This window comes from Talpa occidentalis, unplaced genomic scaffold (genome assembly GCF_014898055.3).
Source record: "Talpa occidentalis isolate TD23 unplaced genomic scaffold, MPIMG_talOcc4v2.1 talOcc4.8, whole genome shotgun sequence".
Lineage (NCBI taxonomy): Eukaryota > Metazoa > Chordata > Mammalia > Eulipotyphla > Talpidae > Talpa > Talpa occidentalis.
This window is the reverse complement of record NW_023605194.1, coordinates 45,775,224-45,799,446: the sequence shown is the minus strand read 5'-3', so window position 1 is coordinate 45,799,446 and position 24,223 is coordinate 45,775,224. Positions and strand designations below refer to the sequence as shown.

Sequence of the window (24,223 nt, the reverse complement as noted above, 5' to 3'; positions counted from 1 at the left end):
GTAGATTTGTCCTGGTGTGTAATAAGGGGAAGAGCAGAGGTCTTCCTCCGATCCCCTGTTACCTGTTTTGCAATTCTGTGTCAGCAGTAAAGTGAAACAGAGACTGCTTTGTTTTACTTTATAATAACAACCACATACTGAAGATTTCTGTTCTACCTGTTTGTTATTCCGGTAACCTGGCATATGGTTTGTTGAGTTCTGTGGAACTGGTTAGTCTGACAGCTAAAGGTAATATAACCTTCAGCTTTCTGAAAAATAGTAATTATTGTATACATGTGTGTACATATATACACACACATATACACAAAATATACACAGCTTTCAAAGGAATACCCATTGAATTTGCCTTTAGGATTTTTGTTTTACATAAATGATTGCACTGTGGTTTTTTAGGTTTTAAGAAGAAGCAGCGATGAAGAGAAAGTCCTTTGTTTGGTCCGGCAGCGCACAGGCCACCACTGTCCAACAGCTGTGATGGTGGTGCTCATCATGGTGTGGGATGGCATCCCGCTCCCGATGGCTGACAGGTTGTACACGGAGCTCACGGAAAACCTCAAGTCTTACAATGGCCACCCCACCGACCGCAGATGCACTCTAAATGAAAAGTAATCAAATGAGTTTTTTCAACTGCTTTCAGACCTCTCTATATAATGTCCATTTATTAATTAACCACAAACTAGGTATATTGCAGGAGAGAACAGGATTTTAGCGTGGCACTAAAATGAACATTTCTTTAAAGAAAGCCTAACAATAAATTAGGCAGTCTTAGGATATTCTTTTGAATTTTTTTTTTCCCTCTTAGATACCTGATGCCACTCACCCCTACAATCTGGAGGGAGAGGGATTTTTCATAAAGGCAAAAGCTCCTCCTTTAGCAGTGTCCAAGAAAATCAGTTTCCCTACAGCTTTGCTAGTCTTTGTTGTCAGACTGAGTCTCTGCCCTTTTGATAGGTGGTAAATGATAGGTTAATTTTGGTTTGCATTTTTCACATTATAAGAATATTTTCATTTTGGTTAAGAACCATTTACTACTTCTAGAGATTTTTTCTTTTTATTCTTTTGTTGTTCAGCCATCAGTTCCATTCTAGCCCATTCACAAATAGGATTACTGTGACATAGTGGGACTATTAACCCTTTGTCTATGATATAATTTGTGTATACTTTTACTAATTTCACTATATTTTTAGTTTTGCTATGTCATCCTTGGCAAAAGTTTTCTTTTTTTAATATAATTAATGTAATTAATATACATTTCTCCTTAAATTTGTCTGAGTATTGTTATTTAGAATATTTTTTTTCTTGTGACTTTTAGAGTAATTCACTCATGTTTTTGTTTAATTTCAACTGTAAATTTTTTAAAAACATGAATCCCTGACATATTTAAATTGGAATGCTCATCAATAGTACTAAAGTAGATCCATTTTCATCCTTATTTCCCCACATGTCCCAACATTAATTATTAAAATGTCTTTCTTTTCCCTTTGATTGAAATGCTGCCTCTAGGGCCTCCCCTGGTGGCGCAGGTGGTTAGCGCCACGCTATGAAGCTGTCCACAGCCTCAAAGCGTTGGTTGGATCCTGGCCAGCCGGCGAGGATCCCTCATGGCGCAGCAGACCACTCCTGTCACGCCCACTGCTCCCCTCAGCAGTGTATTTCGGTCAGTCTGCCTGTTCTGTTCTCCGCTCTGTCTCTGGTGAATCCTCTCACCCTCCCACACATCTGGCCTGTACCCTAGTTCTTGTATAAATAAATAAAAAATAAATCTCCAAAAAAAAAAAATGCTGCCTTTGAAAAACTGACATCTTTATGATATTTAGTCTTCCTATTCCATAACATTACTTTTCTTTTCATTTGTTCAAGTTTATTTTTGTACTCATCAAGAATGTTTTGTCGATGTAGGTCTTTCATTGTACAAGATATAAATAAAAATATAGATTATTTTCTCTAATCCCCACACAAGATTAATTTGTATACCACCTAAAGCATTCCTTATGCTTATTATATCATAATTTCATTACATTTTTCCTATGCTAACAAATATGTATGTATACATTATTTTTAATGTCTGCTAATTAGTTTGTCTTCTTGATGCACTATAACATACCTCTCATGAAGACACTTGCTCTATAGAATATACATACATATTTATTTAATCTACCCATGAATTCAGTAACAATTAAGAATAACTTTAACTCTTCAAATGTTTGTATTTACATAAAGGATGCAGACATACTTTAATTTACTCTTATATTCCCCTCATCTATATTCAATAATTGTTAACTTTTCTTTACATTTCCATTTATACATATCATCAGACATACACACATTATTGCTTTTTTTTTTTTCTGGATTATTTGTGAGCTAGTTGCAGACTTTATTCCTTCCCCCCAAATATCAATTAAATAGGCATTTTTTGAGAATGAAAATACCCTTTTTAAATTTATTTATTTATTTATTTATTTATTTGTGCATACAAGAACTGGGGTACAGGACAGAGGCACACGAGGGTGAGACGATTCACCAGAGACAGAGTGGGGAACGTAACAGGCAGAGTGACTGAAATACACTACTGAGGGGAGCAGCGGGCGAGGCAGGAGAGGTCTGCTGGCCATGTGGCCATCCAAGTCGTGCTGCAAAGGCTACAGAGAGCTGCACAGCACTGTGTTTAACCTCTTGAGCCACCAGGGAGGCCCAAGAATACTTTTTTATATATCCCAACTACAACTGTCAAAATCAGAATATACTGTTATCTACTCTACAGTTCATATTCAAATTTCCTCCATCCAAGATTTGATTAATTAGGTTATTTTATCTTTTTGGCCTTAGGCCCTAAATATCAGGTTTTTTCTGTCCTTTTTTTCTCTTTCTGTCTTTCATGATATTGATTTTTTAAAGGGAACTTCTGTTCAATTTTGGATTGTTGTTTCTTCCTGATTCAATTAAATCATACAAACGTTTAGCTGGACTACTCCACTCAGTCAACACTATAAGGAGTTATTTCAAGTCAACTTGTCCCATTGTTGTGATGTTGACTTTAATTTGTTCTGCAGAAGTTCTGCAAGTTCTCACAATTTTTCACATTTCCTGTGTGTTTGATTTTTTAAATAATTAACAACAGTTAACTATGTTTTTCTCTCCATGTATTAGTTCAACAGTAATAGTTATTTTTTCATTTAAAAACTTTATATTCCTTCTGCCATTTCAGTTTTACACCTTTGATCCCATTTGCATCTCATTATTCTTTCTCATGAAAAATTATTGTAATTTTTGCTATTTTAAAATACATTTTCATCTTTGTGACAAGATTTGGGGGAAGTTAGAAAGTTTAAACTATTCTTTATCACCTTCTTTTCCTCATAATATCTTAAATGATCCTTTCTGCATTGCTCCAAGTCATTATATGCACAAGAACTATGTTATTAGAAGTTTTAAGCATTATGTGAATAAGAACAACAAGAGTGTATGTTACCTGCTGGATTTCATATCTTTCTATCGATAATTCCTGCAATTACCAAGTTCCTGAGTGAACTCAATTTTTTCTCTTGTGGAATTCATGAAGGCTTTCTTTAAAATTGACAAAGCTATTTCACATATAATATCAACTATTCTTTATCAACCCTTAGAGGATTATATTAATGTCATTTTACCATTGAAGGCCCTAACAAGCTCCTTTATTTCCCTCCCTTGAACTTCTAATCAAAAAAAAAGTTGTAAATATTTCAGGTATTTATAATTCATTGCTATTTATTTATATTTATAAGCTTGAACGTTTTAGTTAAAAGTTCAGTTGTATACAATTACACTTACCTTTGTGTTAACTTAACAATACTTTAAATAAAATAGTGAATAAAAGGATGTTAAAATCAACTTTTTTGCCATCTGTACTTCTAAAGCTACATGAATCTGAAATGTTGTGTGTGAGATATTGTCCTGCTTTATCATTTCATTCCTTTGCTGTTGCTATCTGACAGTCGTACCTGCACATGTCAAGGGATTGATCCAGAAACTTGTGGTGCTTCATTCTCTTTTGGCTGTTCATGGAGTATGTATTTCAATGGCTGCAAATTTGGTAGAAGTCCAAGCCCTAGAAGATTTAGAATTGATCCGAGCTCCCCCTTACATGTAAGTGGCCTTTTTATTTTCTGATTACACTATGAATATGTAAGTTCATTCCTTTAGATTTTTTAAATAATAAGAAATTTAAATATGAAACAGTGATAAGAGAGGGAAAAAATACATATGTGTAAGTAAATAGTTTCAAATTCTAAATAAGTTAGGTAAAGTCTTCAGCTATCAACCCAAATTTCAATTGTCCCTGGCTCCCTTCTCCTTCTCCCCTTCCCTGGAGAGAATCTTTATTAAAAGAACCTCGAATTTTATACCCAGTCAAAGTAGGAAGAATAAATAAATCCATTTGCCAACATTTCAAAGACTCAGAAAGTTTACTACCCACAGAGCTACTATGAGAGAATTACTAAAGGACGTATTCCAGAAAGAAGATATATGAAACCGGAACGAGTCTGTCCGGGACAAGAGGCCATGGTGAGCAAAGAAATTAGTCAACCTTACTGTTAAGTTTAAATAAGTTGAGTACTTACATTTTTAATTAAAATAACACCTATAGTTCCATACTCTTAACAACTTAGGGGTGGGTAGGTAGTGGGAGGGGGTGGGGCACCTATAGGAACTAAGTGTGGTGGTGGTTTTATGCTTTGTTTGGAATGGGGAGGTGTAGAAACTGATTAACTCTAAGATCAGTGTTTTTCAAACTTTGAGCTGTGACAAAAAGTAAAAAAACATTTCATGTTATCAGTCACTACATGAATACATTTATACAAGTAAATAATTAAAATAAACCCTTTGAAAAACAGTACTTAGCCTTATATATGTAATAAGATGTTATTTTAAAAAGTGAATTAATATTCAATATAGTTATTGTCAAGGATCTTTGTGATACACTATATATTTTATACAATTTTATTTCTTTAAAATGCTGATAGTGATCTACATAGTCAATTGATTTCATGGCCCACTAATGAGTCGTGACTCACAGCTTGGAAAACACTCATCTAGTATTGTCAGTAAACATATTTAATTAAGAGTATGTTTGAAAATTCTTTTAGGTTAACAAAAATAAAAACTTTTGAATTAGGTGCGGGGGGGAATTTTTTAAAGACAACAACCCTTGCATAAATTCACAAACGAAGTTTAAAAAGTCATTAGGATAAATCATAAATAGAAATAAAAAATAAAGCAACCATAGTTAATTAACTTTATCTGTAACTCAATGGATATAATATCTGGGGAAAAGCTCAGAATTAATAATGATCCTTTAAAGGAGATCAACATAATTATTTAGTATTTTCTAGAGTTCCCAGCTACTGTAATAAAACACAGAAATGATTAAAGAAGCTATCATTTGCAGATAAAGTACTATAGATATAGGCTAACAAGAAATATAGTAGACCTTTAGAGAAACATCTATAAAACTTAGTAAAGGGCATATGAAATACCTGATAATGAGAAGGTTCATGTCAAAAGATTAGAACACATAATAATGTGATGTCAGTTCTTTCTTAAAGTAACCAGTTAAGTTTTCTTTGTAAATATTATCTGATGAAGCTGTCTGTTGATAATAAATATATTTTTAATATTTACATGATTATTAAAATCTTATTCTGTAACAGTAATACTGTTAATATAAATAATAAATGTGACAACAATTTTTGCTTAAGGTTATTTATTATTAATAATGAATAACATTTATATAGTGCTTATAATACAGGAAGAAGCAGTGCTCATTCCAGGAATGGACAGTATGGACAGTATGAAGCTCAGCAGGCAAGGGAAAGTAAGGTGCAGACAGCAACCTTATGAGCCCTGTCATGAATTTTGGAAAATCATGGAAGGATTTTAAGAACGAGAGTGACATAATTACACTTGTTTCTTAAGGAAATCTCTCTGGCTGCTCTTTGAATATTGAATTGGAGTTGGCCAAGAGTGCATTTAACAAAGTGAGCTGGCTACGAGAATAATCTGTGGTAGGGATAATGATGTCTTGGAATATGATTGTGACAGAGGAAATGGTGAGCAATGTTAGGTCTGGAAAGATTTGTAAAATTAGATGATAATGATGTTATTCCTTGACATAAGGTACACTGTAGGACCAGGACTTTGGAGAACAGATTAGGCATTTAGTTTGGACACATTGGGTTGGAGATTCCTAAGGGAAATCCAAGAGGTTTCAGGGTAATAATAATTAGAATCTGAAACTCAAGGGGTGTTATATGATGCAGAATGGAGATAGAAAAGAATGGGGAATGGAGGCTTGAGCCCACAGGTAGGGAGCTTAGAAGAAGAAATTTCTTTCTGTATCTGACACATACATTCATTCATGCTAATGAAACAACTGGAAATATGAATTACAAAATTGTAGTTCATGAAATGATACCTATAGTCAACTATAAAAACTTAGTTTCCTTTGCTTGCTTCATTTCAACATTTTATTACAGTTCATGAGATGACAAATTACTGTCTAACTTGTGAACCTTGGTGGTTCATGATATTCTACTTATTCTACTAACAGTAAAACATAATATATGTTCCAATTAGTTGGAACTCCTTTTTTTTTTTTTTTTAAGGTTTTTGTGTCCTTTTTTTTTTTTTTTTTTTTTTAAGATTTATTTATTTATTTATAGCACTGGGTACAGTCAGAAGCAAGGGAGGGTGAGAGAATTCACCAGAGCGGGAGCAGAACAGGCAGAAGGACCAAAGCACACTGCTGAGGGGCGCAGCGGGCGGCAGGAGAGGTCTGCGCGCAATGTGGGACCCTCCTCTAGTGGCCGGGAGCAGCCTGGGAGCGAACCGGCGCTGCAGAGGCTGCAGGCAGCTTTGCAACCCAGGGCTCAACTGCTGCGCCCACCGAGAAGGCCCTTTCAATTAAGTGTTAGAAAACATCAAAATCTTTTAAGTAGGTATTTAAATCATAATTCTAAAGATTTATCCAAATAAGTGGCATACTTAACATGTGAGTATAGCCAGGAAATGTTTTTTTGTTTTTTTTTTTTTTAATAGAGGCATGTTTTATTTATTTATTTATTTGTTTGTTCGTTCGTTTTGTTTATACATGCACTGGGTACAGTCAGAAGCGCGGGAGGGCGAGAGAATTCACCAGAGCCAGAGTGGGGAGCAGAGCAGGCAGAAGGACCGAAGTACACTGCTGAGGGGAGCAGCGGGCGGCAGGAGAGGTCTGCGCGCCATGTGGGACCCTCCTCCGGTGGCCGGGGAGCAGCCGGGGATCGAACCGGGGCCGCAGAGGCCGCGGGCAGCGCTCAACCGCTGCGCCACCGGGGAGGCCCAAGGGGGGGGGAAATGTTTTTGAAGTAGGTTTCTGGCTTTCCTGGCTATAGTTACAGAGCTACATTATGTCACACTTGTTGTCGGACAGATGAATGGAACACAGCAATCTGGAAATAGACCCAGTACACAGTATACATGAATTGCTTGCCCAATAAAAGCATCAGTATAAACCAGCAAGCAACCAAAAAATGCCGTCTTTGATGCTTTACAGTTGTCACAATTAAAACTTGTTAAAAACACTCAATATTAACTTACAGTGCCTACATTGCTGTGAGGTTTCAGCTTTTATAATAAATAATCTGGTGCAAAACAGAGATGAACTGACCCACATGAACACTTTCTTTCTGTGTTCATAGCATCTCCAAACACCACATCTCAAATGATGCAGAAGTCTCAACCCTTCTTAAATCCTTCCTTTTAACTTTGCTCTCAATTCCCCTTCAGATGTCTTCTTTAGCAAGGTAGGAAGTGACTGAAGTGACTGATCATTTATCAAGTCTCTAACTTGATTTAGGATATAATCACCTCTAAAAAACTATCACAGTGGTTTTCATCTATGATTTCCAAAGTCTTCCTTCTCTGCTTCCTACTGCATACTGTCATCTGTAGTGTGTTTTATTAACTATTGTCATGACAATTTTTCTTTGAGAAAGTCTTGTGTGTTTCTACTATCTATGGCAGTCTTGATTCTTGATATGATGTTAATGCTCCTCACCGTCCTACCACATCTTTAATTGTATTTGCTATGGCATAGGAAAGAAAACACTGGTTTTAGGCAACCATTTGTCCACTATACATTTGAAACTGTTAGCATAGGATCTGATACATAACTGTTGTCTGTTGTCTGATACATATATCTCTGTTATAGAAACTTTTCATTCTATGTCAGAATTGTTTATTTTGATGTATGTGTCTATGCTATTGAATAAATGTAAAACAAGGTTCTCACTTTTAGCAACAAGAGCAGTTTTGCAAGTTACCTCTAATACCACTTATAGTTAGAATACAGCAAAATTTTCATTTCAAAAGACTGAATTAAAGCATGACAAAGACAAATAGTTTAGATTTTTAAAATAACAATCCATGTTGTTTTCAATGGAAGTTCTTTTTATCACAGTAAGTATAACTTGTGTATTAACCACATGTCAGCAGTGATTTAATTCAATATCATACCTTAAACTCATCCTGCATGTCATTATGAGACAACTTTTATGGACTGTCTTTTCCTTAGGAAAAAAACCTTGAAGATAATTTACAGAGTTTGGCTACACAATTGGCTCCAATTTATAAGCAGTATGCCCCAGTTGCTTACCAAAACCAGGTATGTTTAAAAATATCCAGATAGTTTTGTTTTATTTTTTTAAAAGATTTATTTATTTATGCATACAAGAGCTGGGGTACAGGCCAGAGATGCAGGGGGTGAGAAGATTCACCAGAGACAGAGTGGGGAGCAGAACAGGCAGACTGAGTGAAATATACCGCTGAGAGGAGCAGAGGGGGAGACAGGAGAGATCTGCTGCACCATGTGGGATGCTCCCTGGCTTGCTGGGGATTGAATCCAAAGCCTCTGCTATTATGAAGATTCATAGTGTGGTGCTTAACCCCTTGCGCCACCAGGGAGGCCCTTTATTTTTTTTTTTTTAAGATTTATTTTACTTATTTATGCATACAAGAGCTGGGATGTCAGCCAGAGGTGTAGGGGTTGGGGGTAGGGGTTGAAAGGATTCACCAGAGACAGAGTGGGGAGCAGAACAGGCAGACTGACTAAAATACATGGCTGAGGGGAGTAACTTGTAGAAGTTACTTGGAGAAGTAACTTGGAGAAGTCTGCTGCACCATGTGAGTTAGTTATGTGGCCACGGACCAAACATGTGCTGCAGTGGCTGCCAATAGTTCATAGTGCTAAGACTTAATCCCTTGTGCCACCAGGGAGGCCCCTGTCCAGAAAATTTTAAAGATAATCTTTTTTTAAAATATCTTTTTTTTTGGGAAAAAAAATTTATTTATTTTTATATAAGAACCAGGGTACAGGCCAGATGTGCCAGGAGGGTGAGAAGATTCACCCGAGACAGAGTGAGGAACAGAACAGGCAGACTGACGAAATACACTGCTGAGGGGAGCAGCGGGCATGACAGGAGAGGTCTGCCGCTCCATGTGGGATTCTTGCCGGCCGGCTGGGATCGAACCAACACTGCAGAGGCTGCGGACAGCTTCACAGTGCGGCACTCAACCACCTGCACCACCAGGGAGGCCCAAAGATAACCTTTTTTAAAAAGGGCTTCCCATTATAGCAATTGAAACTCCAGAGTGACAGAATTATGGTTGTTTCTAGAATGAAAATTTATAAAAGCAGGAACGTATGACTGGTTGAACATATGAATATTAACATAATGCACTATGTTAATAGAACAAAGGGGCAAAATCACATAATAGCTCTATAGATGCCAAATAGGCATTAACAAAATCCAACACTTTATTTCATCTTAACATCACTCAACAAACTACCCATATAAGGGAGCTACCTCATCCTGATAAAGGATTTCTATGAGAAACCCATAGTTAACATAAATAATGATAAAGACTGGAAGCTTTTTTGCCTAATACCTGGAACCAGATGAGAAAGTCTACTCTTGCAATTTCTATTAAATATTTTTTATTTAAATATTTATTTATTTGTTTGTTTGTTTGTTTATTTATACAAGAACCGGGGTACAGGCCAGATGCGAGGGAAGGTGAGAGGATTCACCAGAGACAGAGTGGGGAACAGAACAGGCAGACTGACGAAATACACTGCTGAGGGGAGCAGTGGGCGTGACAGGAGAGGTCTGCTCACCATGTGGGTTGCTCCAAGGCCAATGGGAATCAAATTGGTGCTATGGAGGCTGCGGACAGCTTCCCAGCGCAGTGCTCAACCGCCTGCGCCACCAGGGGAAGCCCTCTATTAAATATTTTGCTGGAGCTGTTAGTCAGAACAACGATGGTGAGTCAAGGAAATCTGCAAGGAAAAAAAAAAGAGATAAAACTTATCTCTGCTAGTCAATCATATAATCCCATGTTAGAAAATACCAAGAAAAACACTGTTTAGAGCGAAAAAGTAAGTTCAGGATATGAGATGAATATGCAAAAATCATTGACTTTCAAACACTAGCAATAGACCATCCAAAAATAAAATTAAGAAAAAATACATCATTGAAAATTTTTAATTTGTGCTTCAAAAACATCATCAAGAAAATAAATATGGATATAGTAAATGGAGAGGTGTTGGACAAATTCCCAGCTATAAGATAAATAAGTTCTGAGGGTGTAATAAACAGTGTGGTAACATAATTAACATTATGGTAATCATTTTGCAATATGTACATCTATCTAGCCATCACTTTGCATATCTTAAACGTAGATGTATCACATTTCAATGAAGCTGGGTTTTTTTTTTTAATTTATTTATTTACGCATATAAGAACTGGGGTACAGGCCAGAGGTGTGGGGGGGTGAGAGGATTCACCAGACATAGAGTGGGGAACAGGTAAATTGACTGAAATACACTGCTGAGGGGAGCAGCAGGCAAGACAGGAGAGGTCTTAAAGGCTTGTTTGTTTGTTTGTTTGTTTATGCAAGAACTGGGGTACAGGCCAGAAGTGCAGGAAGGTGAGAGGATTCACCAGAGACAGAGCAGGGAACAGAACAGGCAGAATGATGAAATACACTGCTGAGGGGAGCAGCGGGTGGCAGGAGAGGTCTGCGCGCCATGTGGTACCCCTGCCGGCTGACTGGGATTGAGCCGGTGCTGCAGAGGCTGCGGACAGCTTCACAGCACTGCACTCAACCGCCTGCACTCAACCGCCTGCTTATCTATATAAGCACTGGGTACAGTCAGAAGCGTGGGAGGGTGAGCGAATTCACCAGAGCCAGAGCGGGGAGCAGAGCAGGCAGAAGGACTGAAGTACACTGCTGAGGGGAGCAGCGGGCGGCAGGAGAGGTCTGTGCGCCATGTGGGACCCTCCTCCGGTGGCCGGGGAGCAGCCAGGGATCGAACCAGCGCTGCAGAGGCTGCGGGCAGCTTCGCAACCCAGTGCTCAACCGCTGCGCCACCGGGGAGGCCCTGGGAATTTTTTAAAGAAAGAAAAAGTATTTGTTTTATGAACAACACACTGTTAAATCCAAAAATTTCCTTTTAAAAGAGTTGTAAATTGATTTTGTATACTGCATCCTGGATATATACCTTTTATAGAAATTCTAATTGCATATGTCATTTATATACTATGTCTTTCCTTATGATGGAATCATTTAGGGTACCCTACTTATTAATCCACCCAGCATGAATTAGTGTTTTCATCCTCTCTTTGGTTGTAGTCACTGATTATCATTTTGCTCTATGTATTCTTATCAGTGTCTGACTAAGGGGCACCCAGGGGCCCCAAACTGTTAAGGGATATATTTTGGGGTTATTTTTCAAGATTTATTTATTTATGCATACTAGAACTGGGGTACAGGCCAGAGAGGTGCAGGGGGGGTGAAAGGATTCACCAGAGACAGGGTGGGGAGCAGAAGAGGCAGATGGACTGAAATAAACTGCTGAGGGGAGCAGCAGGCGAGTCAGGAGAGGTTTGCTGTGCCAAGTGGGTAGCTCCCTTGCCGAGGATCGAACTCACGCTGCAGTGGCTACGGATATCTTCAGAGGTTGCGTCTTAACCCCTTGCGCCACCAGGGAGGCCCAAGGGATATATGCTTTAAAGGGGGCCTACCTTCTGCTGCGCAAAGGCAAAAGAAGCAGACTCTTAATGTGAAAGATCTTTTATAGAATTAATCTGTATAGAGAGAAAATAAAGAATATTCATAATTGTTTCCCAATAAAATCCCAAATTATCCATCCCCTCCAAGGGCAAATGCCCAGCCAAGCAAGCCCAGCCTGAAGAGGGGCTGCTGAAGCCTGAAAGCTTACCACAAGTCTAAGCTACCTTCTAGCAGGGAATCACAAGAAAGGCGTTAAGCAGATCCTGCAGTTGGGGCAGAAAAGGATGCTACGTCATGATAACAGCTGCCATTGTCTCTGCCCCTATTGACAGAGACTCCAAGTGTCTGTGACCCTGTATCTCTCCCAAGTGTCTCTACATGTCTCCTCCAGGTCTCCTTCCCAGCAGTATTCAGTTACAAGTCGAGTTGCAACAGCAGGAGTGGTGTACTATATTATGCTCAGCTTTGCCATTAGTTACCAACAGCTTCCTCCCACCTCAAAAAGTCAGGTTCATGGTTTATTGGGATTTATAATCCAAGCAGCTAGATGTAGGTCGGGGTAGGAAATACGGTGTATTTGCAACATTCACAACTATTTATTCTCAATGTTTCTAAACTCCACAGGGGCTACACTAATACATTGTAGCTTGAGAAATACTAAAAATTACAGTCTCATTGCTTTAAGGACTTTGTTAGGAAGTGATTTTTCACTGTTTCTTCAAATCGTGTATCTACTTTCCTTTTTAGGTGGAATATGAACATGTTGCCCGAGAATGTCGGCTTGGTAGCAAAGAAGGTCGTCCTTTCTCTGGGGTAACAGCTTGTCTAGACTTCTGTGCCCATCCTCACAGGGACATTCACAACATGAATAATGGAAGCACTGTGGTATGTACCTATGTGAATTTCAATACTGCACACTCCATCACTGTTGCATAGGCTGAGGTCCTTATTTGTGATTGTTGTAGCAAATTTATCTTTTTTTCCACATAAATGTATATATTGGTGGTATTTAATTAGGTTTATTGTCAAAGTATTTGCAAAAATTTATAGAACCACCCTTAAACTAATATTGTTTTGAAAGTCTTGAATTACATATTTAACTGTGTTTTTGTTACATTTGCTGGGGGGTAAGAAAGAGTATATGATTATTGAAAGCAATAATTCTGGGCCTCCCCGGTGGCGCAGCGGTTGAGCACTGGGTTGCGAAGCTGCCCGCAGCCTCTGTGGCGCCGGTTCGATCCCCGGCTGCTCCCCGGCCACTGGAGGAGGGTCCCACATGGCGCGCAGACCTCTCCTGCCGCCCGCTGCTCCCCTCAGCAGTGTACTTCGGTCCTTCTACCTGCTCTGCTCCCCGCTCTGGCTCTGGTGAATTCTCTCACCCTCCCGCGCTTCTGACTGTACCCAGTGCATGTATAAACAAAACAAACAAACAAATAAATAAATAAATAAAGCATGCCTCTATAAAAAAAAAAAAAAAAAAAACTAAAAAAAAAAAAAGAAAGCAATAATTCTGTGCTATCAACTTGTAGGTGGTAAGTTAAGCAAATTCCTTAATGTTTCTTTTTTTTAATGATTTATTTATTTATTTTTATTTATATAAGGGTGGGTGCTAACATTTTTTTAAAGATTTATTTATTTATGCATGCAAGAGCTGGGGTACAGGCCAAAGTTGTGGGGGGTGAGAGGATTCACCAGAGACAGAGTGGGGAATAGAACAGGCAGATCTACTGAAATACACTGCTGAGGGGAGCAGCGGGCGAGACTGGAGAGGTCTGCTCTGCCATGTGCATAGCTCCCTGGCCAGCTCGGAGATCAAACTTGTGCTATAGAGGCTGCGGATAGCTTTACAGTGCTGTGCTTAGCCCCTTGCGCCACCAGGGAGGCCCTAATTTATTTTATTTATTTATGCATACAAGAACTGGGGTGTAGGCCGGAGGTGCAAGGTGTGAGAGGATTCATCAGAGATAGAGTGGGGAGCAGAATAGATAGCTCTACTGAAATACACTGCTGAGGGGAGCAGCAGGCAGACAGGAGAGGTCTGCTGTGCCATGTGGGTTAGCTCCTTGGCTAGGGATTGAACTCATGCTACAGTGGCTGGTGATAGCTTGATAGTGCTGAGACTGAACCCCTGCACCACAAAGGAGACCCCCTTAATGTTCCTGTTTTACATCCTTTCCTCAGGATTTTTGTGAGGGAACTGTGCCAAATATATCTTGTGTGTGTGTATTAGCTTTAAGGACAGTTTGTGTAAAGTTATAGTGTTAGAAATATTTGCATTAGCCATATTATGCTAGCTTCCATTAAAAGAATCATATCTCTCAGCCTGAGATCATCAGTCAAGAATACTTAAAGTAGGAGCCTCCCTGGTGGCCTAGGGGTTAAGTCTCACACTATCACCACTATGGCCTGAGTTCCATACTGGGCCAGGTAGCTAACCCAAATATAGCACAGCAGTCCTCTCCTGGCTTGCCCACTGCTTCCCTTACAAGTGTATTTCAGTAAATCCACCTGTTCTACTCCCCACTTTGTCACTAGTGAATCCTCTCACCCCCCACATCTCTGGCTTACACCCCAGTTCTTCTATGCAAAAAATAAATAAAACAAAATGAAATAAGTAGTATATTCATATAAAAAATACTTAAATTACATGAAAGACCCTGGGGGAACTCATGCAACAGTCCTTTTGTAAGGGATATGAGTTTGCTTCAAATAATTGTATTCTTCTTACCTAGGAAAACAGATTAATAGAAGTAATTTCTTTCTACACTGCACCAGTTTGTTTGGTTTGCCACATAATTTTGAGATCTTCATTAAGACAAAGCTACATCCTCTTACAGTGTGATTGGAAATTCATAATCTGATCCGTCAAAAGGCGACCTTCCTTTCCATTTGCTCAATGAAGTCTCTCTGTGATAGATTAAGGAACCAAAATAACTTTGTAGCATAGCACTCCTCTCCACTGATGTTAAGTGTAGTCTTTGAGACCAATGTTGAAATTTTATAAATCCATCCTGACAAATCTTAGCCAAAGAACAGTTTATCAATACTTGGCTGATACATTTTCCCTGAATTGCCTCACAATGTATCTGTGATCAGGCTGGATTAAGTTCAGAGTTAATCTAAGTTTTGACTCCTCTCATATATTATTCATTCCTGGTTCTTCTTCCACTACTCTAATTATTCATTCAATGAGGCAATTCCTTGTATTTGTCATAATGCCAAATGTCCCCATCTCTGAAAAGTTGAACTCTTGAAATTCTGCTGCCAACTCTTCTTTCCCCCTGTTACCCTAGTCTTTCAAATTATGCTCCTCATATCTATTATTTGTACTCTTCTTTTTTTTTTTTTTTATTTATTTGTTTGTTCATTTTGTTTATACATGCACTGGGTACAGTCAGAAGCGCGGGAGGGTGAGAGAATTCACCAGAGCCAGAGTGGGGAGCAGAGCAGGCAGAAGGACCGAAATACACTGCTGAGGGGAGCAGTGGGTGACAGGAGAGGTCTGCGCGCCATGCGGGACCCTCCTCCAGTGGCCGGGGAGCAGCCGGGGATCGAACCGGCGCCGCAGAGGCCGCGGGCAGCTTCGCAACCCAGCGCTCAACCACTGCGCCACCAGGGAGGCCCTTATTTGTACTCTTCTTAATGTGCTTGTGGAAAATAATTTAAATAGAGAGTTATTGGTGAAGATCCTAATTTTTTTTTTTAAGATTTATTTATTTATGCATACAAGAACTGGGGCATTCGAGAGGGGGGGGGCATCGAGAGGGTCCACCAGAGACAGAGTGGGGAACAGAACGGGAAGATTGACTGAATCACACTGCTGAGCAGCAGCGGGTAAGTCAGGAGAGGTCTGCTGTGCCATGTTGACATCTCCCTAGCTGGGGCTCAAACCCGCGCCACAGTGGCTGTGGACAGCTTCATAGGCTGCGTCCTAACCCCTTGCACCACCAGGGAGGCCCAGATCCTAATTTTTTTTTAAAGATTTATTTTTTTATGCATGCAAGAACTGGGATACAGGCCAACGGTATGGGAGGTAAGAGGATTCACCAGAGACAGAGTGGGGAGCAGAACAGGCAGATTCACTGAAAACACTTCTGAGGGGAGCAGCTGGCAAGTCAGGAGAGGTCTGCTGCACCATGTGGGTAGCTTCCTGGTTGGGGATCGAACTCATGATGCAGAGGCTACGGATAGCTTCATAGGTTGCATCTTACCCCTTGTGCCACCAGGAGGCCCCCAGATCCTAATTTTTAACATGACTATTTTAAAATTATTAATAGATTGCACCTAAAAGACTTCAGTCAGTATTTCAAACCTTGCTGGTAAATGGCTACAGATATTGAGAAAATTGTGTGGTTTTACTTTAGCATCTCTATCCATCAAGTTATATTATATCTTGAATATTAAGTTCAAAAATTTCATGAATTTCCAGTCTAATAATGTCTCTGCTATCTTAGAATGAGCTCTTCACTTTGGAAGAAATGTTTTTAGTGAAATACAAATAAAGCTAATATACATATTTTTTTTTTTTTAAAGATTTATTTATTGATTGATTGATTGATTTATGCATACATACATACAAGCACTGGGTACAGTCAGAAGCGCGGGAGGGTGAGAGAATTCACCAGAGCCAGAGCGGGGAGCAGAGCAGGCAGAAGGACCGAAGTACACTGCTGAGGGGAGCAGCGGGCGGCAGGAGAGGTCTGCGCGCCATGTGGGACCCTCCTCCGGTGGCCGGGGAGCAGCCGGGGATCGAACCGGCACTGCAGAGGCTGTGGGCAGCTTCGCAACCCAGCGCTCAACCGCTGTGCCACCGGGGAGGCCCTAATATACATATTTTTGATGGACTTTTAATGACATTTGAAATTTTATGAAGGAAAATATATTCATTTAGAAAGACATATATTCATACTAGATATCAAAGGTCAGAGATATCCTGTGTCTTCATTTCACCACAATGAATATGAATAACATTTAAATTAGGGAGGAGAACTCAGATAGGTTATATTTTTAAGACATTACTTTCTTTTTGATTTTTTTCTCAATGTATCATTGCTTTACGAAACTACAAAAGTTTCAGGAGTGTATCTTCACACCTCTATAAATGAATCTATCACACCACATCCACCACAAAGTTCCAGCTGATCCCCTCCAACCATTCCTTCACTCCCCAGCAACTTCCCCTCCAGTAACCATCATTTTGTTGTCAGAGACTCAGAATTTGCTATTGTTTTGTTTTATATTCCACTTATGAGTGAAATCATGTAGTGTTTTCCTTATTCTGACTTAATTTTGCTTAAAATAAACATCTCAAGTACCATTCATCTTTCCATAAATAGCAACGTTTCATCGTACATTGTAGCTGAGTAGAGAAAGAATTTTCTTTTTCTTTTTTATTTGTATTTGTATTTATTTTTTACATCTTGTTCCTCTCAGGTTCCTTCCCACCAAGTCACCTGTGAACAGTCACCATAGACCCTTGTGCTCTTCTCTCCCCTGTTTAATCCCTATCCTTCCCCCATCCCTCCCCCTTCCCCGCTGAATGTCTCCGATTAATCTTTTGGCTGCTAGTTTTGTTTTTGTTTTGTTTTTGTTTTGTTTTTTCCTGATCCCTTGTTTGGTTCCCCTATATTCTTCCTGTAAGTGAAACCAGGGATGCTTTTCTTTTTCCTTCTGACTTATTTTACTGACCATAATCCTTCTACCTCCATCCATGTTGCTTAGAATGGCATGAGTTCTCCTGCCGTGCCCACTGCTCCCCTCATCAGTGTGTTTTGGTCCTTCTGCCTGTTCTGCTCCCCACTCTGGTTCTGGTGAATTCTCTCACCCTCCCACACTTCTGACTGTATCCAGTGCTTGTATAAATAAATAAATAAATCTTAAAAAAAAAAAAAAAAGAATGGCATGAGTTTAATCTTTTTTGATTGCTGAATAGCATTCTATTGTGTATATACCACATCTTTTTTACCCAGTCCTCTGTTTTGGGGCATTTAGGTTGCCTCCACACCTTAGATATTAGAAATAATGCTGCAGTAAATACAGGAGTGCAGGTTTCCTTTCAAATCAATGTTTTTGTGTCCTTTGGGTAGACTCCCATTAGTGCAATTGCTGGGTCATATGGAAGCTCCATTTTCAGTAGGTTGAGGAACCCCTACACAGCTTTCCACAGTGGTTGGGCCATTTTGCATTCTCACCAACAGTGCAGGAGAGTTCCTTTTTCTCCACATCCTTACCAACATTTGTTGTTGCCAGATTTTTTTAATATGGGTCATTCTCACTGGTGTTAGGAGGATCTCATTGTGGTTTTGACTTGGGTTTTCCTGATTAGAGGTGATGTTGAACATTTTTTCATATACTTGTTGGCCATTTGTATTTCCTCCTTGAAAAAGTGTCTTATTAGCTTCTCTGCCCATTTTTTGACCGAATTGTTTGTTTTGTTTTTGTTGAATTGTCTGAGCTCTTTGTAAGTCTTTGTAATCAATCTCTTAGCAGCTGTATGGAGTGCAAATATTTTCTCCCACTCATTAGGGTGTCTCTTTGTTTTGGTTGTTGTCTCTTGTAAGACAGAATTTTCTTAAGATGTCTTACTTCAAATTCAAAACAAAGACAGACAAACTTATTGATAAGGCACCTAACTAGAATAGAAGCAAAACAGAGCAGAAAAAGAATATTTATTGGAATAAAATATTTTAGGTTTTTTAATGATTAGAATGATAGCACTGTTAGAAGGAGAAATTTTGTGTGCTTCATTCTTATCTTTGTTCTTTTGCTTTGTTTATATTTGTCAAATTATTTGGAGAAGAAAATAATCACCCTGATAAGGAGGGCAGGAAAACAGCTATAGATAAATCCCCTTGCAGGCAGATCTGAATGTGCCTTAGATGCAAGCACAGCAAATTAAGAAAACGCATAACTAATTTCCCCTGTTCCTAAGAAATATTATACAATATATGGTATTTATCCAAATTTAACAATACCATAGTAATCAATTGAAAATAAAATAACAAATACAGTGCATTTTCACAATGGCAACAAGAAGACAGGAATAACTATAGAGGGTATGGTATGCAGGACCTATATTTTGCATTTCTTGTCTTGTTCCTATCAGGTTTGTACTTTAACACGAGAAGATAACCGTGCACTGGGTGTTATTCCTCAAGATGAGCAGCTGCATGTGCTACCCCTTTACAAACTTTCAGAAACAGATGAGTTTGGTTCAAGGGAAGGAATGGAAGCCAAGATAAAATCTGGGGCCATTGAAGTCCTTGCACCCCGCCGCAAAAGAAGAAAACGCTTTACTCAGCCAGTTCCTCGTTCTGGGAAGAAGCGAGCAGCAATGATGACAGAGGTTCTTGCGCACAAGATAAGGGCTGTGGAAAAGAAATTCATTCCTCGAATCAAGCGGAAGAATAACTCCACCACAAACAACAGTAAGACTTCTTTGCTACCACTTTTAGGTGAGTCCTTTGAATCCTACTAGTTTTATATGCACAACTTACATTGGCAGAAGGAATTGGACTTTTGTACCTTATTTTTCCTCTTCTTTATCTTTGCTATTGATTTACACACTTTGAGATTCTTTCTAAGTAACCAAGGGATATCCAGGGACACCAAATAAGTGGGTGTTGCTAACTCTAAAATAGGATCCTGCCATCCACTGCACAAAGACAAAGAAAGATTACCCTTAGTGTGATAGATCTTAGATAGAATTAGTGTGCATAGAAAGGAAAGAGAAGAGGGAATAATTTCCCCAATAAATCATCCAAAATTATCCATCTACCCTGTGGGCAAACAGTATTGGCCTGAAGTGGGACCACTGAGACCCAAAACTTGCCACAAGTCTAAGGCAGCTTCTGGTAGGAGAAACCCAAGATAGAGACGAAAGGGACCAGGCAAGTCTGGACCAAAAGGAGCAAAATCAAATACAAATTAAGATAGTGGCTGCCACTGTCCTCTTCCCCAGGTGTGTCTTATCCATATGTCTGTTTCAACTCCTTCTCCACGTCTCTATTCCATGTGTCTCCTTCCATGTCTCCCCAAGACCCTGCAACAAGTCAAAGCCAGTAAAGCAAATGCCTGCCCTACCACCATTTTTTAGAGCATACCTGCCTTCAGTGTTATACAGCTTCACCTGGCCACTTAGCTCTGTCCCTCATTTCCTACAGGACACGGATACCTGTAGCCCAAGGTGACTGCTTTCAGTAGGGTGGAGAACATGGCACCAACACTGACAAGATGAGCCATTTGAAAAGGAAAACTTCAGTTGAGATATCAGTTAGCTAATGTTCTTAAACTATTGTTGTTTTTAATATAGTTTGTTTAGAGTTAAAATAAAGACACTGAATATATTTCTACATATTTGCCCAAACAAATTGTCAACAAAAAAGTGACTCGTAAGTATTTTTTGGTATATTTTTTTCAATTTTTTTTAAAGATTTTTTTTTGAATGCCACCCTTTTTTTTTTTAAGATTTATTCATTTATGCTGGGGTACAGCATACACAAGAGCTGGGGTACAGGCCAGAATGCAGGGGCGGGCGGTGAGAGGATTCACGAGAAACAGAGTGGGGAACAGAACAGGCAGACTGACTGAAATACACTGCTGAGGGGAGCAGTGGGCGAGCCAGGAGAGGTCTGCTTCACCATGTGGGTTTCTCTCTGACTGGCCGGGGATTGAACTCATGCTGCAGAGGCTGTGGACCACTTCACAGTGCGGTGCTCAACCCCCTGCGCCAACAGGGAGGCCCTCAATTTATATTTTTTTAAAACCATGTTCTTATTAGTTATTCCCCATCTTTTTTGAAGTCACTCTTTCTTCCTGGCAGGGATGAAATATCAGTTCCTTGAAGTCTTTATTCATTTTAGCATCAATTTAAGTAATCCCATCAACAAATAATACAGGACACCACTTAGAACTGTTCTAGGTATTGGAAATGGAGTGAAAAAGAGGGGCAATACTACCATGAAAGAAGAATAATATGCATTTGTGTAAAGTCCTAAGAGAAATGAGAGTCAACAACGATTTTTGTTTGGAGAAATAGTGTGCCAGGCAGAGGAAATGATAAGTGCAGAGGTCAACAGGCAGGAATTTACCTCGAATACTTGATAGGAGCAGTGATGGCAGTGTGGCTCAGCAAAGTGTGAAATGAGAACTGTAAGAGATAAAACCAGAGAGGTAGGAGGCGTGTGTGAGTGATTCATCTCTGGCATTGTAAATTGCTATAAAGATTTTGGCCTCGGGCCTCCCCGTTGGCACAGCGGTAGAGCGCTGGGTTGCGAAGCTGCCTGCGGCCTCTGCGGCACCGGTTCAATCCCCGGCTGCTCCCCGGCCACCGGAGGAGGGTCCCACATGGCACGCAGACCTCTCCTGCCGCCCGCTGCTCCCCTCAGCAGTGTACTTCGGTCCTTCTGCCTGCTCTGCTCCCCGCTCTGGCTCTGGTGAATTCTCTCACCCTCCCACGCTTCTGACTGTACCCAGTGCATGTATAAACAAAACAAACAAACAAACAAATAAATAAATAAAAACATGCCTCTATTAAAAAAAAAAAATCTTTAAAAAAAAAAAAAAAAAGATTTTGGCCTCTATTGTGAGAAGGATATTGCAGATTTCAGACCAGAGGATAATGTCCTGACTCAAAGCTATTGTTCTCGTTACTAGGTTAAAAACTAAAATGGGGCAGAGAATAGAAAAGTAGAATGATCAGAAAGAGGCTACCCTAACAATTCAGAAGAGAGGTGGCGGAGCTTAGACCAGATTGGCTAATAAGGACATGAGAAATGTCTGATTCTGGTTTTGTTTTGAAGATCAACAAGATCTCTAATAAATCAAATCTGAAATGTAAGATAACAAGAAGTGTCAAGGTTTACCCTGATACTGGTCTGAAGAAAAAAACAGTAGTTAAAGCAGTGAGAGTGAATTAGATCACAAAGAAACATTTGATGGGGATAAGAAAAGAAATTTTAACAAGGATAAATCCTGGAATTCGCAATTTGTAGAGGCTTCAGAGATGAGGAAAAACATGCAAGAGAGACTTAAAGGTCTGGTGAGGAGGGAGTGAAACCACAGAGTATAGTATTTGAAGGAGGGGGGGTGATCAACCTTGTCAAATGCTGCTCCTTTGAGTGAGATGAAAACTGAGATTTCACCACTAGATGTGAAGGCAATTGGACGTTCTGTTAGAGCACATTCCGTAGAGTGGTGCTGAGAATGAATGTGATTGTTTTATAGAGAGATGAGAGAAATTCCTGTGTTTGGCTATAAAGGAGATGAACAGATTGCAGTGAAAGTTGAGAGATTGTTGGGTTTTTTGTTTTAAGGAAATTTTTTAAAATGTACAGTGATTTATATAATGGACCCAAATTTTCCTTGTATGTTCTCACTGTTAAAAAATTGCAATACGTAGCTATTCTTACTTCATCTATAATCTTCCGCAGACCTGCCCCTTCAATGATTTTGAAACAAGTTATATCGTCTGTTGATTCATCCATGTGTCACCAAGACTCTTTATAACCACAATGCAAAAAACCAAAAATCAAAGAATGCCTTAATGCCAATAAGTGTTCAGATTTCTCAATTTCTTTTTTTATAAATCCTTTTTAAAAAAAAAAAAGATTTATTTATTTATGCATATAAGAACTGGGGTTCAAGCCAGAGATGCGGGGAGGGGGGTGGTGAGAGGATTCACTAGAGACAGTGGGGAACAGAACAGGCAGATTGACCATAGTGCACTGCTGAGGGGAGCAGCGGGCGAGTCAGGAGAGGTCTGCTGCACCATGGGGGTTGCTCCCTGGCCGGCTGGGAATCGAACCTGTACTGCAGAGGCTGTGGATTGCTTCATAGTGCGGTGCTTAACCCCTTGCGCCACCAGGGAGGCCCAGATTTCTCAGTTTCTAACGTTTGGTTTGTTTAAATCAGTTTCCAAACAAGGACTGTATTTACATGCACTGTATTGACTTGATATGTCTCCTATATCTTTTCTTAATTTCAAGCCTGTTATTTTCTTCCTCCCTTTTTGTCTCATTATAGCAAAAACTGCTGTCCTATATACTGTCTTATTGATACATTCAGTATCAATTTCTTTTTTAATTTCCATGACAAGAGCACTGTCTAATTCTTACAATCCTATTTTTTCAGGAAATAAATAGTGTATGATCCTGCCTCTTGCAGGTGTTGTCAATTTGTTAAACTGATAACCTTTCCTATCAATTTTTTACTTATGATCATCCTCTACATTTATTTCATTAGGAATAACAGTCTATCATTCTTCCATTTGTTAGTACTTTTATTTTTTTTTTTAAACATCTTTTTTTTTTTTTAGATTTATTTATTTATTTATTTATACAAGCACTGGGTACAGTCAGAAGCACGGAAGGGTGAGAGAATTCACCAGAGCCAGAGCCGGGAGCAGAGCAGGCAGAAGGACCGAAGTACACTGCTGAGGGGAGCAGCGGGCGGCAGGAGAGGTCTGCGCACCATGCAGGTCCCTCCTTCGGTGACGGGGGAGCAGCCGGGGATCGAACCGGCGCCGCGGAGGCTACGGGCAGCTTCGCAACCCAGCGCTCAACCGCAGCGCCACCGGGGAGGCCCTGTTAGTTCTTTTAAAAAGAAATCTTGTCCTGGGCCTCCCTGGTAGTCTAGGGGTTAACTTTCCATGCTATCACAACTTCAGCCTGGGTTCAATCCCAGCCAGGGAGCTAACCCACATAAGACTCAGCCGGCCCCTCCTGTTTCATCCGCTGCTCCCTGTAGCAGTGTAGTGTATTTCAGGACACCTGCCTGTTCTGCTCCCCAGTCTGTCTCTGGTAAATCCTCTCACCCTGGCCCCCTACCTCTGACCTGCATCCCAGTTCTTCTACCAGGAAAAAAAAAATCTTGTCCTTAGCAATAGCTTGCTAGTTCTCAGATATGGTTCACTCAGGGAAATTAGAATAAATGCTTAACGATTTACCTTTATTCACCAGTTTTCAGAATACAAGTGAAGTTATACCCCTCAAGCTTTCTCTGAATTCATTTTTTTTAAGATTTATTCATTTATGCATACAAGAACTGGGGTACAGGCCAGAGTTGCAGGGGGTGAGAGGATTCACCAGAGACAGAGTGGGGAGCAGAACAGGCAGACTGACAGAAATAACACTGC

At 39.7% G+C, this 24,223-nt stretch overlaps 1 protein-coding gene across 6 annotated transcripts in view; it reads left to right on the top strand.

The window, feature by feature from the left end:
- The window catches only part of TET1 (tet methylcytosine dioxygenase 1), a 147,933-nt gene that overhangs the window by 112,080 nt on the left and 11,630 nt on the right, over positions 1–24,223 (top strand). For 5 of the 6 annotated variants that reach the window (XM_054690037.1, XM_054690034.1, XM_054690035.1 and 2 more), the window contains 6 exons: positions 394–605; positions 3,972–4,122; positions 4,456–4,542; positions 8,591–8,680; positions 12,838–12,975; positions 19,196–19,544. In XM_054690037.1, coding sequence (XP_054546012.1) covers positions 394–605; positions 3,972–4,122; positions 4,456–4,542; positions 8,591–8,680; positions 12,838–12,975; positions 19,196–19,544 — 1,027 coding nt within the window. The remainder of the gene's footprint in view (positions 1–393; positions 606–3,971; positions 4,123–4,455; positions 4,543–8,590; positions 8,681–12,837; positions 12,976–19,195; positions 19,545–24,223) is intronic. The other variant, XM_037497558.2, reaches the window with a different exon arrangement.